The sequence below is a fragment of the Mustela nivalis genome, assembly GCF_964662115.1.
Source record: "Mustela nivalis genome assembly, chromosome: 3".
NCBI classification, from domain to species: domain Eukaryota; kingdom Metazoa; phylum Chordata; class Mammalia; order Carnivora; family Mustelidae; genus Mustela; species Mustela nivalis.
The window spans coordinates 56,979,632-56,996,775 of record NC_139022.1 but is presented as its reverse complement, the minus strand read 5'-3'; the positions used below and the strand labels follow the sequence as shown (position 1 = coordinate 56,996,775).

The following is a 17,144-nucleotide window of genomic DNA, read 5'->3' as shown; positions in this document are numbered from 1 at the left end:
AATATATCATTCTTTTGATGGCTGAGTAATATTCCCGTGTGTGTGTGTGTGTGTGTGTGTGTACACCACATTTTCTTTACCATTCATCAGCTGATGGACATTTGGTCTCTCTCATTATTTTGGCTATTGATGATAATGCTGGTATAAACATCAAAGTGCATATGCCCCTTTGAATCTGTATTTTTTTAAATCCTTTGGGTCATGCCTATAATGCAATTGCTGGGTTATAGGATAGTCCTTTTCTTAGCCTTTTTTTTGTAAGATTTATTTATTTATTTGAGAGAGAGAGAGAGAGCAAGCAGAAGGAGAGAGAAACAGACTCCCCACTAAGCAGAGAGCCCGATGTGGAGCTCAATCCTGGGACTCTGAAATCATGTCCTGAGCTGAAATCAAGAGTCAGACACTTAACTGACTTGGCCACCCAGGCATCCCTATTTTTAACGTTTTGAGGTACCTCCATACTGTTTTCCAGAGCAGCTGCTCCAGTTTGCATTCCCACCAAGAGTGCAAGAGGGGTCCCTTTTCCCTACAGCTCACCAAAATCTTTTAGTTCCTGTGTCATTAGTTTCAGCCATTCTGACAGGTGTGAGGTGGTATCTTGTCATGGTTTTGATTTGCATTTCTCAGTGATGAGTGATGTTGAGCATATTTTCATGAGTCTGTTATGTCTTCTTTAGAAAAATATCTATTCATGTCTTCTGTCCATTTCTTAACTGGATTATTTGGGTTTTGGGTGTTGAGTTTGGTAAGTTCTTCATAGATTTTGGATACTAGCCCTTTATCAGATATGTCATTTGCAAATATCTTCTCCCATTCCACGGGCTACATTTTAGTTTTGTTGATTGTTTCCTTTGCTGTGCAGAAGATTTTTATCTTGACAAACTACCAATAGTTTATTTCTGTTTTTGTTTCCCTTGCCTTCAGTGATGTGTTCAGTAAGAAGTTGCTACCATTGATGTCAAAGAAGTTGCTGCTTGTTCCTCCTCTAGGATTCTGATGAATTGCTTTCTCACATTTAGGTCATTCATCCATTTTTTAATTTACTTTTGTGTGTAATGTACAAAGTGGTCCGATTTCCTTCTTCTGCATACTGTTGTCAGTTTTTCCAATACAATTTGTTGAAGAGACTGTCTTTTTTCCACTGGATATTCTTTCCGACTTTGTTGAAGATTAGCTGACCTTATAGTTGTGGATCCATTTTGGGGTTTTCTGTTCTGTTCTTTTGATCTGTTGATATGGGGAAGCAAATGTTCTAAAATCTACATATAGACATGTAATATTGAGATCCAACAGATCTTAATATTAAGACAGTATGCCAGTACCATACTGTCTTGATAGCTACAGCTTTACAGTATAGTTTGAAGTCCCAAATCATGATGCCTCCAGCTTTGCTTTTGTTTTTCAAGATTGCTTTTGTTACTCTGTGGCTTTGTGGTTCCATACACATTTTAGGATTATTTGTTCTAATGCTGTGAAAAATGTTGGTGGTATTTTGATAAGGGTTGTGTTAAATATGTAGATTGCTTTGGGTAGTATACATATTTTAATAATATTTGTTCTTCCAATTCATGAGCATGGAAGACCTTTCTATTTCTTTGTGTCATCTTCAGTTTCTTTTATAAGTGTTCTATAGTTTTCAGAGTACAGATCTTTTACCTCCTCTTTGGTTAGGTTTATTCCTATCTTGTGTTTTTTGGTGCAATTGTAAATAGGATCAATTACTTGATTTCTCATTCTTCAGCTTCATTGTTAGTGTATAGAAATGCAACAAATTTCTGTACATTGATTTTGTATCCTGCAACTCTGCTGAATTCATGTATTAGTTCTAGCAATTTTTTGGTGGAATCTTTTGGATTTTCTACATAAAGTGTCCTGTCCTCTGCAAATAATGAAAGTTTACTTCTTGTCAACTTAGATTCTTTTTATTTCTTTTTGTTGTCTGGTTGTCAAAGGCTAAAGACTTCTAATACTATGTTAAATAGAAATGGTGAGAATAGACATCTCTGTCTTGTTCCTAAACTTAGAAGAAAAGCTCTCAGTTTTTCCCCAATGGTATTAGTTGTGGGTCTTTCATACATGGCCTTTATAATGTTGAGGCATGTTCCATACACACCCATTTTGTTGAGGGATTTTTATCAAAAATGGATGCTGTATTTTGTTAAACACTTCTTCTGCACCTATTGAGAGGACCATATCATTCTTCTCTTTTTATTAATGTAATATATCATGTTGATTGTTTTGCAAATATTGAACCACCCTACACCCCAGGAATAAATCCCACTCAATCATGGTGAATAATTCTCTTAATGTTGGATTTGATTTGCTAAGATATTATTAAGGATTTGCAATGGATATTACAACTTTATAGATATATTAAATATTTTGTCTCTGTTCTGGCTTTTTAGCTTTTATTTATGTCTATTTTATCTATTTTAAAATTAAAATTATCTTTACTGACATCTAAATAAAACTCTTTTCTTTCCTTAATTGATGAATTTTCTTAAATATATAAGTAAGGACCAGCAAGATATATGGTGATAGTAGAGAGAATATATTCTAAAACTAGATAGTTCTCTGGCTCCTTTAAATAAAAATTTATGACAAGAAAACTCTTTTTTTAGAAAAAAAAAAACCTACACCTAAAAAAATCAGGAGATTTTTACCCACTGTTCAATTCCTTACATGAATTCTTACATTCCTTATGTGAATTCTTTAATGACCTGCATTGCTTAATTAACTCACGAGTAACCACCAACCTAATAGAAATCACTGGCTGACTCACTTAGGATCAGAGAAGAAATACCCTACTCAAATTTCACCAAAATGTAAAATAAAATAAAAAGAATAATCTCACCAACATGGCTTAATAGATACATTTTGCTGAGAAATAGCTTTGGCAGGTGCTAAGTCACGAAACAAGGCAAACAGTGGGAACTTTTCTAATCTAGTAGGTTCACTAAAGTATGGCCCATTTTCCTCTGTTTTCTTACCTAAAGGCAAGAGCCTAGATACATAAGCTTTCTGTTGGCTCTTAATATTACATGTCTATATGTAGATTTTGAAACATTTGCTTCCCCATATTTTAGGTTTTAATTTATTTTCTTTCTTTCTTAAGGTTCAAGAACCTCAAATCATATTCCTGTGTGAAAGGTTTACCTTTTTCCTTCTACAAACCATTGTCAATAGGCCTGAATTTACAAATGCCAAGTAATTCTTTAGATGGTTCTTGCAACTGGGTCTCATATACTACAGCTGAATAAAAAATAACCATTTATAATACCGAGAGAAAACTGCCTGTTAACAACACCCAAATCATACTGCCTTTTCAATTCTTATCCCACTCTAACCTGTTTTTTACATAAAACCATGTTTTAAAGTTCTTGAAACATTATTCCCTTATGTACATTAGTGACTTCCTGTTGCGTTAAAAACAAAATCTGAAGTTCTCATCATGTCCCACAAGGACCTTCAAGAGCTAGCCTCTGCTTGTCTCTCCAACCCAGTATGTTCTTTCACTCTGCCCACCAAGGAACCATGCTCTAAACATACAAGTATTCTCGAAACTGAATGTAGCCAAAACTCTGCCGTCTCAAGCTGTTTCCACATGTGTTTCTTATGCCTGGAATTTTCTTTTTTTTTTTTTTTTAAAGATTTTATTTATTTATTTGAGAGAGAGACAGTGAGAGAGAGCATGAGAGGCGAGAAGGTCAGAGGGAGAAGCAGACTCCCCATGGAGCTGGGAGCCCGATGCGGGACTCGATCCTGGGACTCCAGGACTGTGACCTGAGCTGAAAGCAGTTGCTTAACCAACTGAGCCACCCAGGCGCCCTGCCTGGAATTTTCTTAATGACCATTCTTTGCATGAGTAATTCCTTCTCTTGCTTTAGGGTTTTCCATTTAAAAGCTCCTGGTTGGTGAAGCTGACTTTGATCCAATTCCATTTTACATGGAATTTCCTCTACATAATTGTTAATCACTTGCTTTTAATCTGTAATTTTTTTAAGATCTAAGACCCACATAAGAACATGGCTCCATAGGGCCATGGGTGTTAGAATTATATCTTCAATGCCATTCTGCCCACAACATAAAGGATAAAGTTATGAAAAGGAGAAGAGGAAGCAAATTGAATATAGAATCACTATTTAGAAGCTGGTGGGGCTCAGTCGGTTGAGCATCGGACTCTCAGTTTCAGCTTAGATCATAATCACAGGGTCATGAGATGGAGCTCCATGGCCCACTCCATGCTGAGCATGGAGTCGGCTTGAGATTCTTTGCCTCTCCGCCCCCTTCTGCTCCTCCTCTGCTTGCACTCACATACTCTCTGTCTCTTACGCTCTCAAATAAATAAAATCTAAAAAATTTTAAAAAGAAGTTGAGTTTTTAAATCCTTCTATGTCTATATCGTAGGTCTTGTTTCTTACCTAGAGAAGCAAAGATTTCTTCTTCATTGGATACTGAGATATTTTCCATAAAATATGATGTTTGCAAGAATATTTGCTAACTTCTAGAGTTCTCTGCTAAGTCATTTAAGCATACTAAAAAGATGTTAATACCTGTAAGTCATCTCATTAAATGTCTTATGTATTTCTTCAGGGAAAGAACAAAACAAATTAACACAAAACTAAAATTAAAAGAAATAGAGGGAAAATACTAGTAACATTCTCTGACACTAGCCATGTTCCTGGAAATGCCACTTATGTAAGGCAGGTCCTATTTCTCATTATCTATAAAATGAAAAAGTTAATTAAGACTTTGAAAGTCCTACTCAGATTTTAGTTGAACACTTTGTGGTTATTTTCTTAAATCTTCTACAGGTCAACTTATTTGCCTTATGTGCATAAAATATTTTACTTTACCCAAAGAGTAGCAAATAAATCCTTGATACTCGTTTCAAATTCCTTATCTTTAATCTGTCCACCAAATGGATGAGGCTGCTTACGCTTCTCAGCTTTTATCTTTGCTGTACCTATAGGATAACAAGTAAAAGAATCTTATGACATGTTTGAGTAATTAAAAAAGTATACAAATATATGCACACATCTTAATAAATCCAGTTTTTCTTGAAATGACAAGTGAGCTATGTGTGAACAAGCTAAGGTCAATCTAATTAAGTAAAAAGCACATTCTCCTAAAACAGTGTTGTCATGAAGAATATTCTATAATAATGAAAATTCTCCATATCTGTACTGTCTAAGACTGTAGCGATGGGCTATATGAAGCTATTATTAATAATAGAAATGTAGCTCCTATGACTGAGTACATGGGTTTCTAATTTTAATTTGAAATTTAAGTAGCCACATCTGGCAAGTGACTTTAGCATTTGACAGCACAGCCCTAAAATGTAAAAGAGTAATCTTTGATATTGCTAAAAATATTTTGTACTACTCTTAGGAAAGTATATGATATCTCTAATGTTACATGTTATTTTTCAGTGTTTTTAAAAAAAGTTAATACTTATTTTAGCTTACAATAATTCTTTCATGTATTAAATAATACTAGATAAATAGATTAAAACATGCTTCTTTTTAAAGAAAAATTATGATCTCTAGTATTTTAAAAAATGGCAAGAAGCAAAAATACATACTAATTAAAGTCTGGCACATAAGTAAAATAATATTTGGCCAAATCCAGCTTCATTTGCTCAAATAACACTAGCATATGTCACCTTATCTCCATAACAAAAAGAAATGTAGTTCAGCCATATTCTGACATTGGAGATGGGGGTAGGGACAAGGAATCTATTGTCTTTTAATTAAATGAATTATAGTTTTATAGTCACCTCGTACACTGTGTGGAAAGCATGACAATGGTATTAATGTAGACCATGCAATAAATGAAACCAAACCAAAATAAATCCACCAATGCTGCAGCCAGCTTTGAATGTCATAACTATCTTCAACACTTTAACAGAGAAAAAATAAAAAAATTTAACATCGTATATTTCATTACAATAATGCCATAATCAAACAGAGAGAGAGAGATGAAACCTTTTCTGTTAATTTGTCCCTATTGTTTTGTTTTGCTGATTGTGAGTCCTCCAATTATGTAGTTTCCTTTTATCCTGCAGGAGTCTAAATTTTTCCCTTTTCTTTCTTTTCCCATGTCCACCCAGGAGGCAAAAATAATTCTTTGTTCTTTTTTACTTTTTTTCTTCAGCAGAAACCAGGTGTTTGGAAGACTCTCCCTTTAAATATCACCTATCCTTTAAAATCACCCCTGCCCCTTTAAATCATGCACACCCTTTAGGACAACCCTGGCCCTTTAAGGTACATAACTAACACTTTATCTGATATCTGGCCCTTTAAATCACCAATACTTGGAAATCTTATTCAAACAGTTCCTTCTCTGACTCAACTCAGACTGAATGTTAATTACCCTTCTAGTGATCATACCTAATCACCCAAAGGACCCTTTTATAGGCTTTATCTTCTGCAGTTCTTCTTGGTCTGCCTCTACAGACTTTGCAGTGAGCAGGGTGGGAGGGGAAGGTGAGGGATCCTGTGCTGGATTTGTTGATTTTCTCTTTTTACTGATTGTTCATTTTGCAGTTTCAACATTCTTTGCCTTCAGTTATGCTAAGGCCACAATCTTGGAAAATTTTTCATAGTTGTAAAATTATTTTATAACACTTAGGGAGAAGATTGTCACTAGGGCTATGTGTTTCCTCACTGATTATAATACTTAGAAATTTGCTCTTTTTCTCTTTTTGTTTTTGAATCCAGCTATGTATTATAAGTATGTGCATTATGCTATATATGGTTATTACGAATGTGTAAACAACTGATAACCAAGAAGACTGAGGAAATTAATTAAAAGTGTAAGCAAAGAACAAAGGAAAAAACAAAGTATAAGCAAAGAATTGAATACAGTGCCCTCTATATCAATAGATTTTCCTCCTACTAGAAATAATTAAGAAACATAATACTATAAAGATTCCATGCACAATACTAACAAAACAATTTAAATTACTAGGAATAAGCTTAATGGAATATTTTCAATAAAAAGAATCCCTTTCTGACTACTCTCATATGATCTCCCTGATATGAAGAAGTGGAGATGCAATGTGGGGGGGTTGGGTAGTAGGAAAGAAAAAATGAAAGGGGTGGCATTGGGAGGGAGACAAACCAAGACTTAATCTCAAAAAACAGAATGAGGGTTGCTGGGGGTAGGGGGGACAGGCGAGGGTGGTGGGGATATGGACAATGGGGAGAGTATGTGCTATGATGAGTGCTATGAAATGTGTAAACCTGGTGATTCACATAGACCTGTACCCCTAGGGATAAAAATACATTATAGGTTTATTTTTAAAAAATAAATAAATTTAATTTTTTAAAAAAAGAGAAAGAATCCCCTTTCTGGAGAAATAAAAGAACTCAAATCTAATCAAGTTGAAATAAAAAGGGGTATTAATGAGATGCAATAAAAAATGGAAGCACTAATTATTAGGATAAATGAAGCAGAAGAGAGAATTAGTGATATAGAAGACAAAATTATGGAGAATAAAGAAGCTGATAAAAAGAGATACACAACTACTGGGTCATAAGGGGAGAATCAGAGAAATAAATGATACTATAAAAATAAACAATATTAGAATTGGGATCCTAGAAGAAGAGTAAAGGGTATAGGCAGAAGGTATCTTTGAGAAAGTTACAGCTGAGAACATACCTAATCTGAGGAAGGAAACAAATATTCAAGTTCAGGAGGTACGGAGAACCCCCTCAAAACCAATAAATATAGGTAAATATCTCAATATATAACAGTAAAGCTTGCAAATCTCAGAGACAAAGAAAAAGTCCTAAAAGCAGCGAAGGACAAGAGGTCCTTAACATATACAAGCAGAAACATTAGACTGGCAGAACACCTATCCAAAGAGACCTGGGAGGATAGAAAGGACTGGCATGATATAGACAGGGTGCTAAATGAGAAAAATATGCACCAAGAATACTTTATTCAACCAGGTTGCCAATCAAAATAGAAGGAAGATAAAAAGCTTCAGGACAAACACAAACTAAAAGAATTTGTGATCACTGAACCAGCCTTGCAATAAATATTAAGGGAGATCTTTTAACCAAAGAGAGAGCCTAAAAGTAACATAGACCAGAAAGGAACAGAGACAATATACAAAACAGTGACTGTACAAGTAATACAATGGCACTAAATTTATATCTTTCAATAGATACTCTGATATACATTACTCTGAATGTAAATGGGGGAAAAGCCCCAATTAAAAGACAAAGGATATCAGATTAGATAAAAAAGCAAGACCCATAGATATGCTGCTCAAAAGAGATTCATTTTAGACCCAAAGACACCTCCAAATTGAAAGTGAGAGGGTGCAAAACCATTTATCATGCTAATGGACATCAAAAGAAAGCTGGGGTCATAATCCTTATATCAGACAAGTTAGATTTTAAACCCAAGACTGTAATAAGAGATGAGGAAGGACACTAGATCATAAGTAAAGGGTCTATCCACCAAGTAGATCTAACAATTGTAAATATTTATGCCCCTAACATGGGAGCAGCCAATTATAAACATGAATTATCAACAAAATTAAAGATACATATTGATGATAATACAATAATAGTAAGGTACTATAACACTCCATCCACTGCAATGGACAAATCATCTAAGTAGAAGATCAATAAGGAAAAAGGGCTTTGAATGACACATTGGACCAGATGGACTTCACAGATATTTTTAGGGCATTCCATCCTAAAGCAACAAAATATACATTCTTCTGGAGTGCACATGGAATATTCTCCAGAATAGATCACATACTAGGTCACAAATCATATTTCAACCAGTACCAAAAGTCTGTGATTATTCCCTGCATATTTTCAGACCACAGTGCTTTGAACTGTCAGCTCAATCACAACAGAAAATTTGGAAAGAACTCAAATATAAGGAGGTTAAAGAGCATCTGACTAAAGAATGACGGGGTCAACCAGGAAATTAAAGAAGAATTTAAAAGAATTAATAGAAACAAATGAAAATGAAAACTCAACTATCCAAATCCTTTGGAATGCAGCAGAGGTGGTCCTAAGAGTGTATAGCAATACAAACTTTTCTCAAAAAACAAAAAAGAGCTCAAATACACAACCTAACTTTATACCTAAAGGAGCTGGAGAAATAATAGCAAATAAAGACTAAATCCAGCAGGAGAAGAGAATTAATAAAGATTAGAACAGATATCAGTGAAATAGAAACGAAAAAAAATAGTAGAACAGATCAATGAAATTAGGAGTTGGTTCTTTAAAAGAATTGATAAGATTGATAAACCCCTGGCCAGACTTATTAAAAAGAAAAGAGAAAGGACACAAATAAATAAAATAATGAATGAAGGAAATCACAACCAACACTGAAGAAATACAAACAATTATAAGAACACATATTGTGAAGCAACTATACAGCAAAAAAGTAGGCAATCTGGAAGAAACGGAGACATTCCTAGAAACGTATAAACTACCAAAATTGAAACAGGAATAAATAGAAAAAATGAACAGACCAATAACCAGCAAAGAAAATGAAGCAGTAATCAAAAATCTCCCAACAGGGATGCCTGGCTGTCTCAGTCATTTAAGCATCTACCTTTGACTCAGGTCATGGGATTGAGTCCTGAATTGAACTCCTAGCTCAGCAGGGAGCCTGGTTCTCCCACTGCCTACAGCTCCCCCAGTTTGTGCTTTCACTCTACCTCTCTTTGACAAATAAATAAAATCTTTTTTAAAAAATCCCCAAAACAAGAGTCCAGGGATGGATGGCCTCCCAGGAGAATTCTACCAAACATTTAAAAAATGAATAACTATTGTTCTGAAGCTGTTTCAAAAAATAGAAATGGAAGGAAAACTTCCAAACTCTTTCTATGAGGCCAGCATTACCTTGATCATAAAACCAGACACAGACCCCACTAAAAAGAATTACAGACCAATATACCTGATGAACATGGATACAAAAATTCTCACCAAGATACAAGTCAACAGGATCCAACAGTACATTAAAAGGCTTATTCACCACAACCAAGTGAGATTTATTCCTGGGCTGCAAAGGTGGTTCAACATCTGTAAATCAACCAGTGTAATACAATACATTAATAAAAGAAAGGATAATAACCCTATGATCCTCTCAATAGATGCAGAAAAGACATTTGACAGTGTATAGCATCCTTTCTTGGTTAAAACTCCTTCAAGTGTAGGGATAGAGGGTACATATGATATTGAGATATCATAAAAGCCATATGTAAAAAGCCTATAGAGAATATCATTCTCAATGGGAGAAAACTGAGAGCTTTTCCCCTAAGGTCAGGAACATGGCAGGGATGTTCACTCTCACCACTGTTGTTCAACACAGTACTAGAAGTCCTAGCTTCGGCAGTCAGACAACAAAAAAGAAATAAAAAGCATCCATCCAAATTAGCAAAGAAGTCAAACTCTCGGTCTTCACAGATGACATGATATTCTATGTGGAAAAACCAAAAGACTCCACCAAAAAATTTCTAGAACTCATACAGGAATTCAGCAAAGTAGCAGGATATAAAATCAATACACAGAAATCAGTTGCATTTTTATACACTAACAATGAGACAGAAGAGAAGTTAAGGAGTCGATCCCACACACAATTGCACTTCTTTAATTTCCTAAGATACCCAGGAATAAGCCTAACCAAAGAGGCAAATGATCTGTACTCAGAAAACTATAGAACACTCATGAAAAAACTGAAGAACACAAAGAAATGGAAGAACATTCCCAGTTTATGGACTGCCAGAACAAATATTGTTTATATATATATATATATATACATATATATATATATGTATACACACATACATCTATGTGTGTATACACACACACACAAACATACATACATACATACACACGTACATACATATATACAGACACACACAATGGAATACTACTCAGTCATCAAAAAAATGACATCTTGCCATTTGCAATGATGTGGATGGTATTTGGCTATGACTAGAGTGTATCTGGCTAAGTGAAATGAGTCAATCAGAGAAACACAATTATTATATGATCTCACTCATACGTGGGACTTAAGAAACAAAACAAATAGGGGAAGGGAGGAAAAAATAAAATAAGATAAAATCAGAGAGGAAAACAAAACATAAGAGACTCATAATCATAGGAAACAAACTGAAGGTTGCTGGGGGAGGTTAGGGGATGGGGTTACTGGGTGAAGAAGGGCACATGATGTAATGAGCACTGGGTATTATATAAGACTGATGAATCCCTGAACTTTACTTCAGAAACAAATAATTGAATTTAAATTAAAAGGAATTAAAAAGGAAAAAAATTATTCTAATTATATTCTTCAAGTGTTGTGTCTTTTCACCACAAATTAGCTAGCACTAAATATTCATTCAAAATCTTTGCTAACTACATATAATATAATGTAATATAATATCTAACATAATAATATGTATATGTATATATTACTGTTATTCTTTTTGCAAATTAGTAGTGAAATGGAACCAATTTCTATATATTTTTATGTTTATTGGGAATATGTATTCCTTCCTTTGTGAACTTCCTGCTAATCTTTACAAGTGTTTGCAGGAGTTTGTTTTCCCTTATTGATCTTTAGAAGATTTTTAATGTATTAAGTTAGTACCCTTTATGTCATAAATATTGAAGTCTGTTTTATGTAAAAAATAAATAAATAAAAATTAAAATTTAAAAAAAAGGTCTGATCCATAAATGTTATCTGTACAATGAGATATCTATCCCTTTGAGGGGGGAAAGGGAAACTTTACCCATTTGTCATATTAAATAAAAAAAAAATTAAAATTGGATGTTACATTCATATGTATAACTAAAACCAGACAAAGACACTACAAGAAAAGAAAATTACAAGCCAATATCCTTTATGCACACAGATTCAAAAATGCTCAACAAAATCTTAGGAAACCAAATTTAACAATACATTAAAAGAATCATACACCATGATCAAGTGGGATTTATAACAGGCATGCAAGGATGGTTCAATAACTGCATATCAATCAATGTGATACAACACATGAACAAAATGAAAGATAAAATATCATAGGATCATGTTAATTGATACAGAGAATCATTGAAAAAATTCATCATTCATTCATAATAAAAACTCTCAACAAATTGAACTTAAGAAAACATACATCAACATAATAAAGACCATATATGACAAAGTAAGATCAGGAGCAAGACAAGGATGCCCACTTTCAGTCAACACAGCACTAGATATACTAACCCAATCAACTGGTCAAGAAAAACAAATAAAGGCATTCAGATCAGAAAGGAATGAGTAAAATTGTCTCTGAAGATGACATGATCCTAAATATAGAAAACTTAAAGATTCCACCCAAAAACTGTTGAAGGTACCAAGCCATGACACCATTCTATCAAGTCAGCTATTTCTGGACAATGGATTACAGAGTAAGACCAGTGAAATCTGTAGTTGTCATACTGTCACACTTGTCTTGTCTTCTCAGATGGTCCCTTGTAAGAGGTAGTATGATGAGAGAAATGAACATGATGAATATGGCATCTATGAGTCTTTGAATGGTATTGTTAGAAGAAGCACCATATGTACATGTTACACACTAAATGTTTAGACATTTCTCCAAAAAAAATAGACAAATAGGCAACAAGTAAATGAAAAGGTGCTCAATATCACTAATCATTAGGGAAAAGAAAATCAAAACTGCAATGAGCTATCACCTCATAACTGTCAGGATGACTATTAGAAGAAGGATAAAGAGAAGAAAAAAGAAGAAAGAAAAGGTAGAGGAAGAGGCAGAAGAAGAAAGAAAATAGTAAGTGCTAACTAGGACATTGAAAAATTGGAACCCTTATATAATACTAGTGGCAATGTAAATGGTAGAGCCTCCATGGAAAATAAGATGAAAGTTCCTCAAAAATATTAAAAATAGAATTACCATATGATTTACTAATCCCACTTCTGAGTATATATACAAAAGAACTGAAAATAGAATTTCAAAGAGATATTTGCTTATCCATGTTATCAATGTTAACTGAAGCATTATTCATAGTAATCAAGGAGTGTACATAATAAGCTAAATGTCCATAGACAGATACATGGATAAAGAAGTATGGCATATAAAATTAACAAGTCAGGAAATGACAGATGTTGGTGAGGATGCGGAGAAAGGGGGACCCTCCTACACTGTTGGTGGGAAGGCAAGCTGGAGCAGCCACTCTGGAAAACAGCATGGAGGTTCCTCAAAAAGTTGAAAATAGAGCTATCTTATGACCCAGCAATCGCACTGATAGGTATTTACTCTAAAGATACAAATGCAGTGATCTGAAGGGGCACGTGCACCCAAATGTTTATAGCAGCAATGTCCACAATAGCCAAACTATGGAAAGAGCCTAGATGTCCATCAACAGATGAATGAATAAAGAAGATGTGGTATATATACACACACAATGGAATACTATGCAGTCATCAAAAAAGAAATCTTGCCATTTGCTACAACATGGATGGAACTAGAGGGTATTATGCTGAGTGAAATAAGTCAATCGGAGAAAGACAATTATCATGTGATCTCTCTGATATGAGGAATTTGAGAAGCAGAGCAGGGGGTTGTAGAGGGAAGGGAAGGAAAATTGAAACAAAATGGGATCAGGTAGGGAGACAAACCATAAGAGACTCTTACTCTCAGGAAACAAAATTGAGGGTTTCTGGGGGAGTGGGGGGAGGGATAGGGTGGAGAAAAAATAAAATAAATAAAAATAAGTAAATAATAAAAGCTTAAAAGATAAAGAACTATAGCATATACATGCAATGGAATATTATTTAGCCTTTAAAAGGAAGAAAATACTGGCATATGCTATAACATGGATTAACCTTGAGGACATTATGCTAAGTAAAATAAGCCAGTCACGAAAAAGACAAATACTACATGATCCCACTTACATGAGTTATAAAAAGTAGTCAAAATTGTAGAAAGTAGAATGGTGGTTTTCAGGGTCTGGGGAGAAGTGGGTAAATAGAAGTTATTTGTGATGGATATAGAGTTTTAGCTTTGCAAGATAAAAAGTTCTAGTGGTCTGTTACACAACAAAGTACACATGGTTAACACAACTGTATCATACACTTACAAATGGCTAAGTTGGTAAATTTTATGTTATGGGGTTTCTCCACAATTTTTCACAAAACTATGTAGAACAGTAATAAGATTGTCATTATAAATAGTGTGTTTAAAATTACATATCAAACAGTAAAGATAAAAGTGCATATTCTAGATTTATATGTACATATATATCCATATCAGTCACATTTACATGTTTTTCCTAAAAATATGGTTATTACAAATTAAGTGTAATAGGTTTATAGGTTACAGTATCTACCCAAAATATTGAAAACAATGTAAACAACAAACAAGGACATAAAATGGCTTACCTAATTGCAGAAGTTCCGTTCTTAGTGCCCTTCAAAAGGGGTGCTGCTATCCCAAAACTCAGAGAATATCCAAATACAAAGGAAGCGTCCATTATACCTATAAAATGAATACTGAACATCAAACAACCACATAAGCCAGCTTTGTCATGGTAAAAATTATATCACTGAAATAGATCACTTCTGAAATCCTCATGTCCTACTTTATTAGTCAAGATCCTCCTGAGAAACAAAACCCGTAGGATACTGAAAGAGATTTTTAAGGCATTGCCTTATACAATTACAAGGCCTGCCAAGTCCAAATTTGTAGGGCAGGCCAGTGGGCTGGTAATCCAGGTAAGAGTTAATATTACAGTATTGAGTCCATACTTAAGCTTAAAACCCACAGAGCAGATCAGAAAGCTGGAAAAACTCAGGCAGAGTTTTTATCTAGCAGTCTAGAGAAAGAATTGCTTCTTTTTTGGGAAACCTACATTTTTGCTCTGAAAGACTTCAACTGATAAGATTCACCCACATAATAATGGATTAATAATGGAGAGTAATCTGTTTTATTCAGTCTACTGACCGTGTTACTCACATCTAAAAAATATAGCAGAAACATCTAGAATGATCTCTGACCAAACAAATCTAGCAAAACAGACATATAAAATTAATCATATATATATACATATATTCATATATTCTAGTATCTATATTAAAGAAACTTAGATAATTATATAATTCACTGTATCTTATTTAAAATCTACATATTTAATATAATATAAATATATTTCTATTTAATATAAATATAAATCCAATATAGCTGATTACACTTTGTGGCAACTTTGTATACTTCACCATAGCTGCCATGGTGGAAAGAGGTGGCAACTGTTTGCAGTGTGTAGATGTGCATTTTAATTACTAATCAGTAGAACCAAAAGTAAAACAAACAGATTTGTTGTCATCCTCAGCCAACACTAATAACTCACTGCATTTTTTTCTAAAAGCAAACATAAATATGAATATCATCTATTTAAATTTATTGACATAACCTTCCTTACTTCTCATGGAAAAAATAATTATTTTGGTGCAAAATGCTATGTTCTCTAAAGTCACCTTTCCAATACTTTAATTTAAAAATTTTTTTAAAATATGATAACTCTGTACAGATACATGATCTACCAAGACCAGAGCTATTGCAACATAAAGAAATACCGGTTATTGTGAGATATACCCCTGGGTTACTTATTGTGGGATACCATGACACAAAAGACCAGAAATAGAATGTACTACATTGTAGTCGATTAGAAGGCATATAACTTCCCTCCTTGATTTAATGAACAAGATTGTATTTTCATTAACTTCACAATATCTGAGCCCCCCAAAAGGTGAACGGAGTTAAAGCATTAAAGAGCTTAATAAAACGATGATGATGATTTCAACACGACACTGAATCAAGTACTGAGGAAATGTGAAACAGTATTTCTATCCCCTTACGAACATGATGGCAGCAACTCTCACCTATGTCCCCAAAGTTTAGACATACAATTATTCAGACAATTCAATCTAATAACTTGAGACTTTTTCCAGAGAAATGAAATGTAATCTATATAGTTTGATATGACATATATATACCAATGTTCTATGTATTATATATTAGACACAGTACATAGAAAGAATATAGTGTTTATTACTTAAGAAAGTATGTGCTTTTCCTACTTCTCTTTATCTTTTTGATGACTTTCAGATGACTTGTCTACAATTCAAAATCTCAAGCAATTCCTCAGAATTAGGCAACCCAATGTGATTTTGAAGTCAAACACAAGACTTATAAATCTAACATTATATTATAACATTTGTTATAATGTTATTATAAGGGCCAATAATTAGCACTTACATATCAGTTTAGATATGTACACCAAGATGTAAAAGCTCAATAAAAATTCAAAATGGGTCAACCATATTCGAGAGGGGGAAAAAAAAAAAACTTGCCTATATAAATACCAGTTGAGTGTATGGCAACACTGTTGTCAATAAAGACTATTCCAAGGATATAAAGAATCATTGCTGCTACTCCCTGCACAGTCTGCCCCAGGATGAAAGAAACTAAATATTTCATATGGAATGATGGTAAAGTTTTCCTGCAAGCCTGGATACTCTTCATTTCTTGGCAAATATCTTCTGAAAAGACAATTATTTTTGTTAAATGAGTCAAAAATTAAACATACAACAAATATGCAGTATCTCTCATGAAATATTTCACCTTTTACAAAGTTATTTCCACCAGTATACCTTTTTTTTTAAGTTAACATTTCATTTACACTGAATGTAGCAGTTCTAAAATCAGTCATTATATTCTCATAAAAAACACAATTATAAAAGGAATTTTGTGGGAATACTGGAAAAGATAGGTACATTGGGGAGGGTATGTGCTAGGTGAGTGCTGTGAATTGTGTAAGGCTAATGAATCACAGACCTGTACCCCTGAAACAAATAATACACTATATGTTATTTTTTTAATTACCTTTTTATTGGAATACAATTTCAAAGTTATAGAAATGTTGAAAGTACAGTAAAGAATTTCCTTTATACCTTTTACCTAGTTTCATCAGTTTTTAACTTTTTTCTGTTTTTGCTTTACTATTCTTTTTCTCTTTCTCTGTCTCTATATATATATGTTATTTTTTAAAAGAGAAAAAAAATTATAAACCAAATATAAATGTATATGCATGATAACATGTATA

General features: G+C 33.6%; 1 protein-coding gene across 1 annotated transcript in view; it reads right to left on the bottom strand.

Moving 5' to 3' along the window:
- The window catches only part of SLCO6A1 (solute carrier organic anion transporter family member 6A1), an 88,960-nt gene that overhangs the window by 53,273 nt on the left and 18,543 nt on the right, over positions 1 to 17,144 (bottom strand). Inside the window, exons 3-6 of the mRNA XM_082725209.1 lie at positions 16,393 to 16,581; positions 14,425 to 14,563; positions 5,780 to 5,901; positions 4,857 to 4,966 (exon numbers count right to left, since the gene is read on the bottom strand). Coding sequence (XP_082581335.1) covers positions 4,857 to 4,966; positions 5,780 to 5,901; positions 14,425 to 14,563; positions 16,393 to 16,581 — 560 coding nt within the window. The remainder of the gene's footprint in view (positions 1 to 4,856; positions 4,967 to 5,779; positions 5,902 to 14,424; positions 14,564 to 16,392; positions 16,582 to 17,144) is intronic.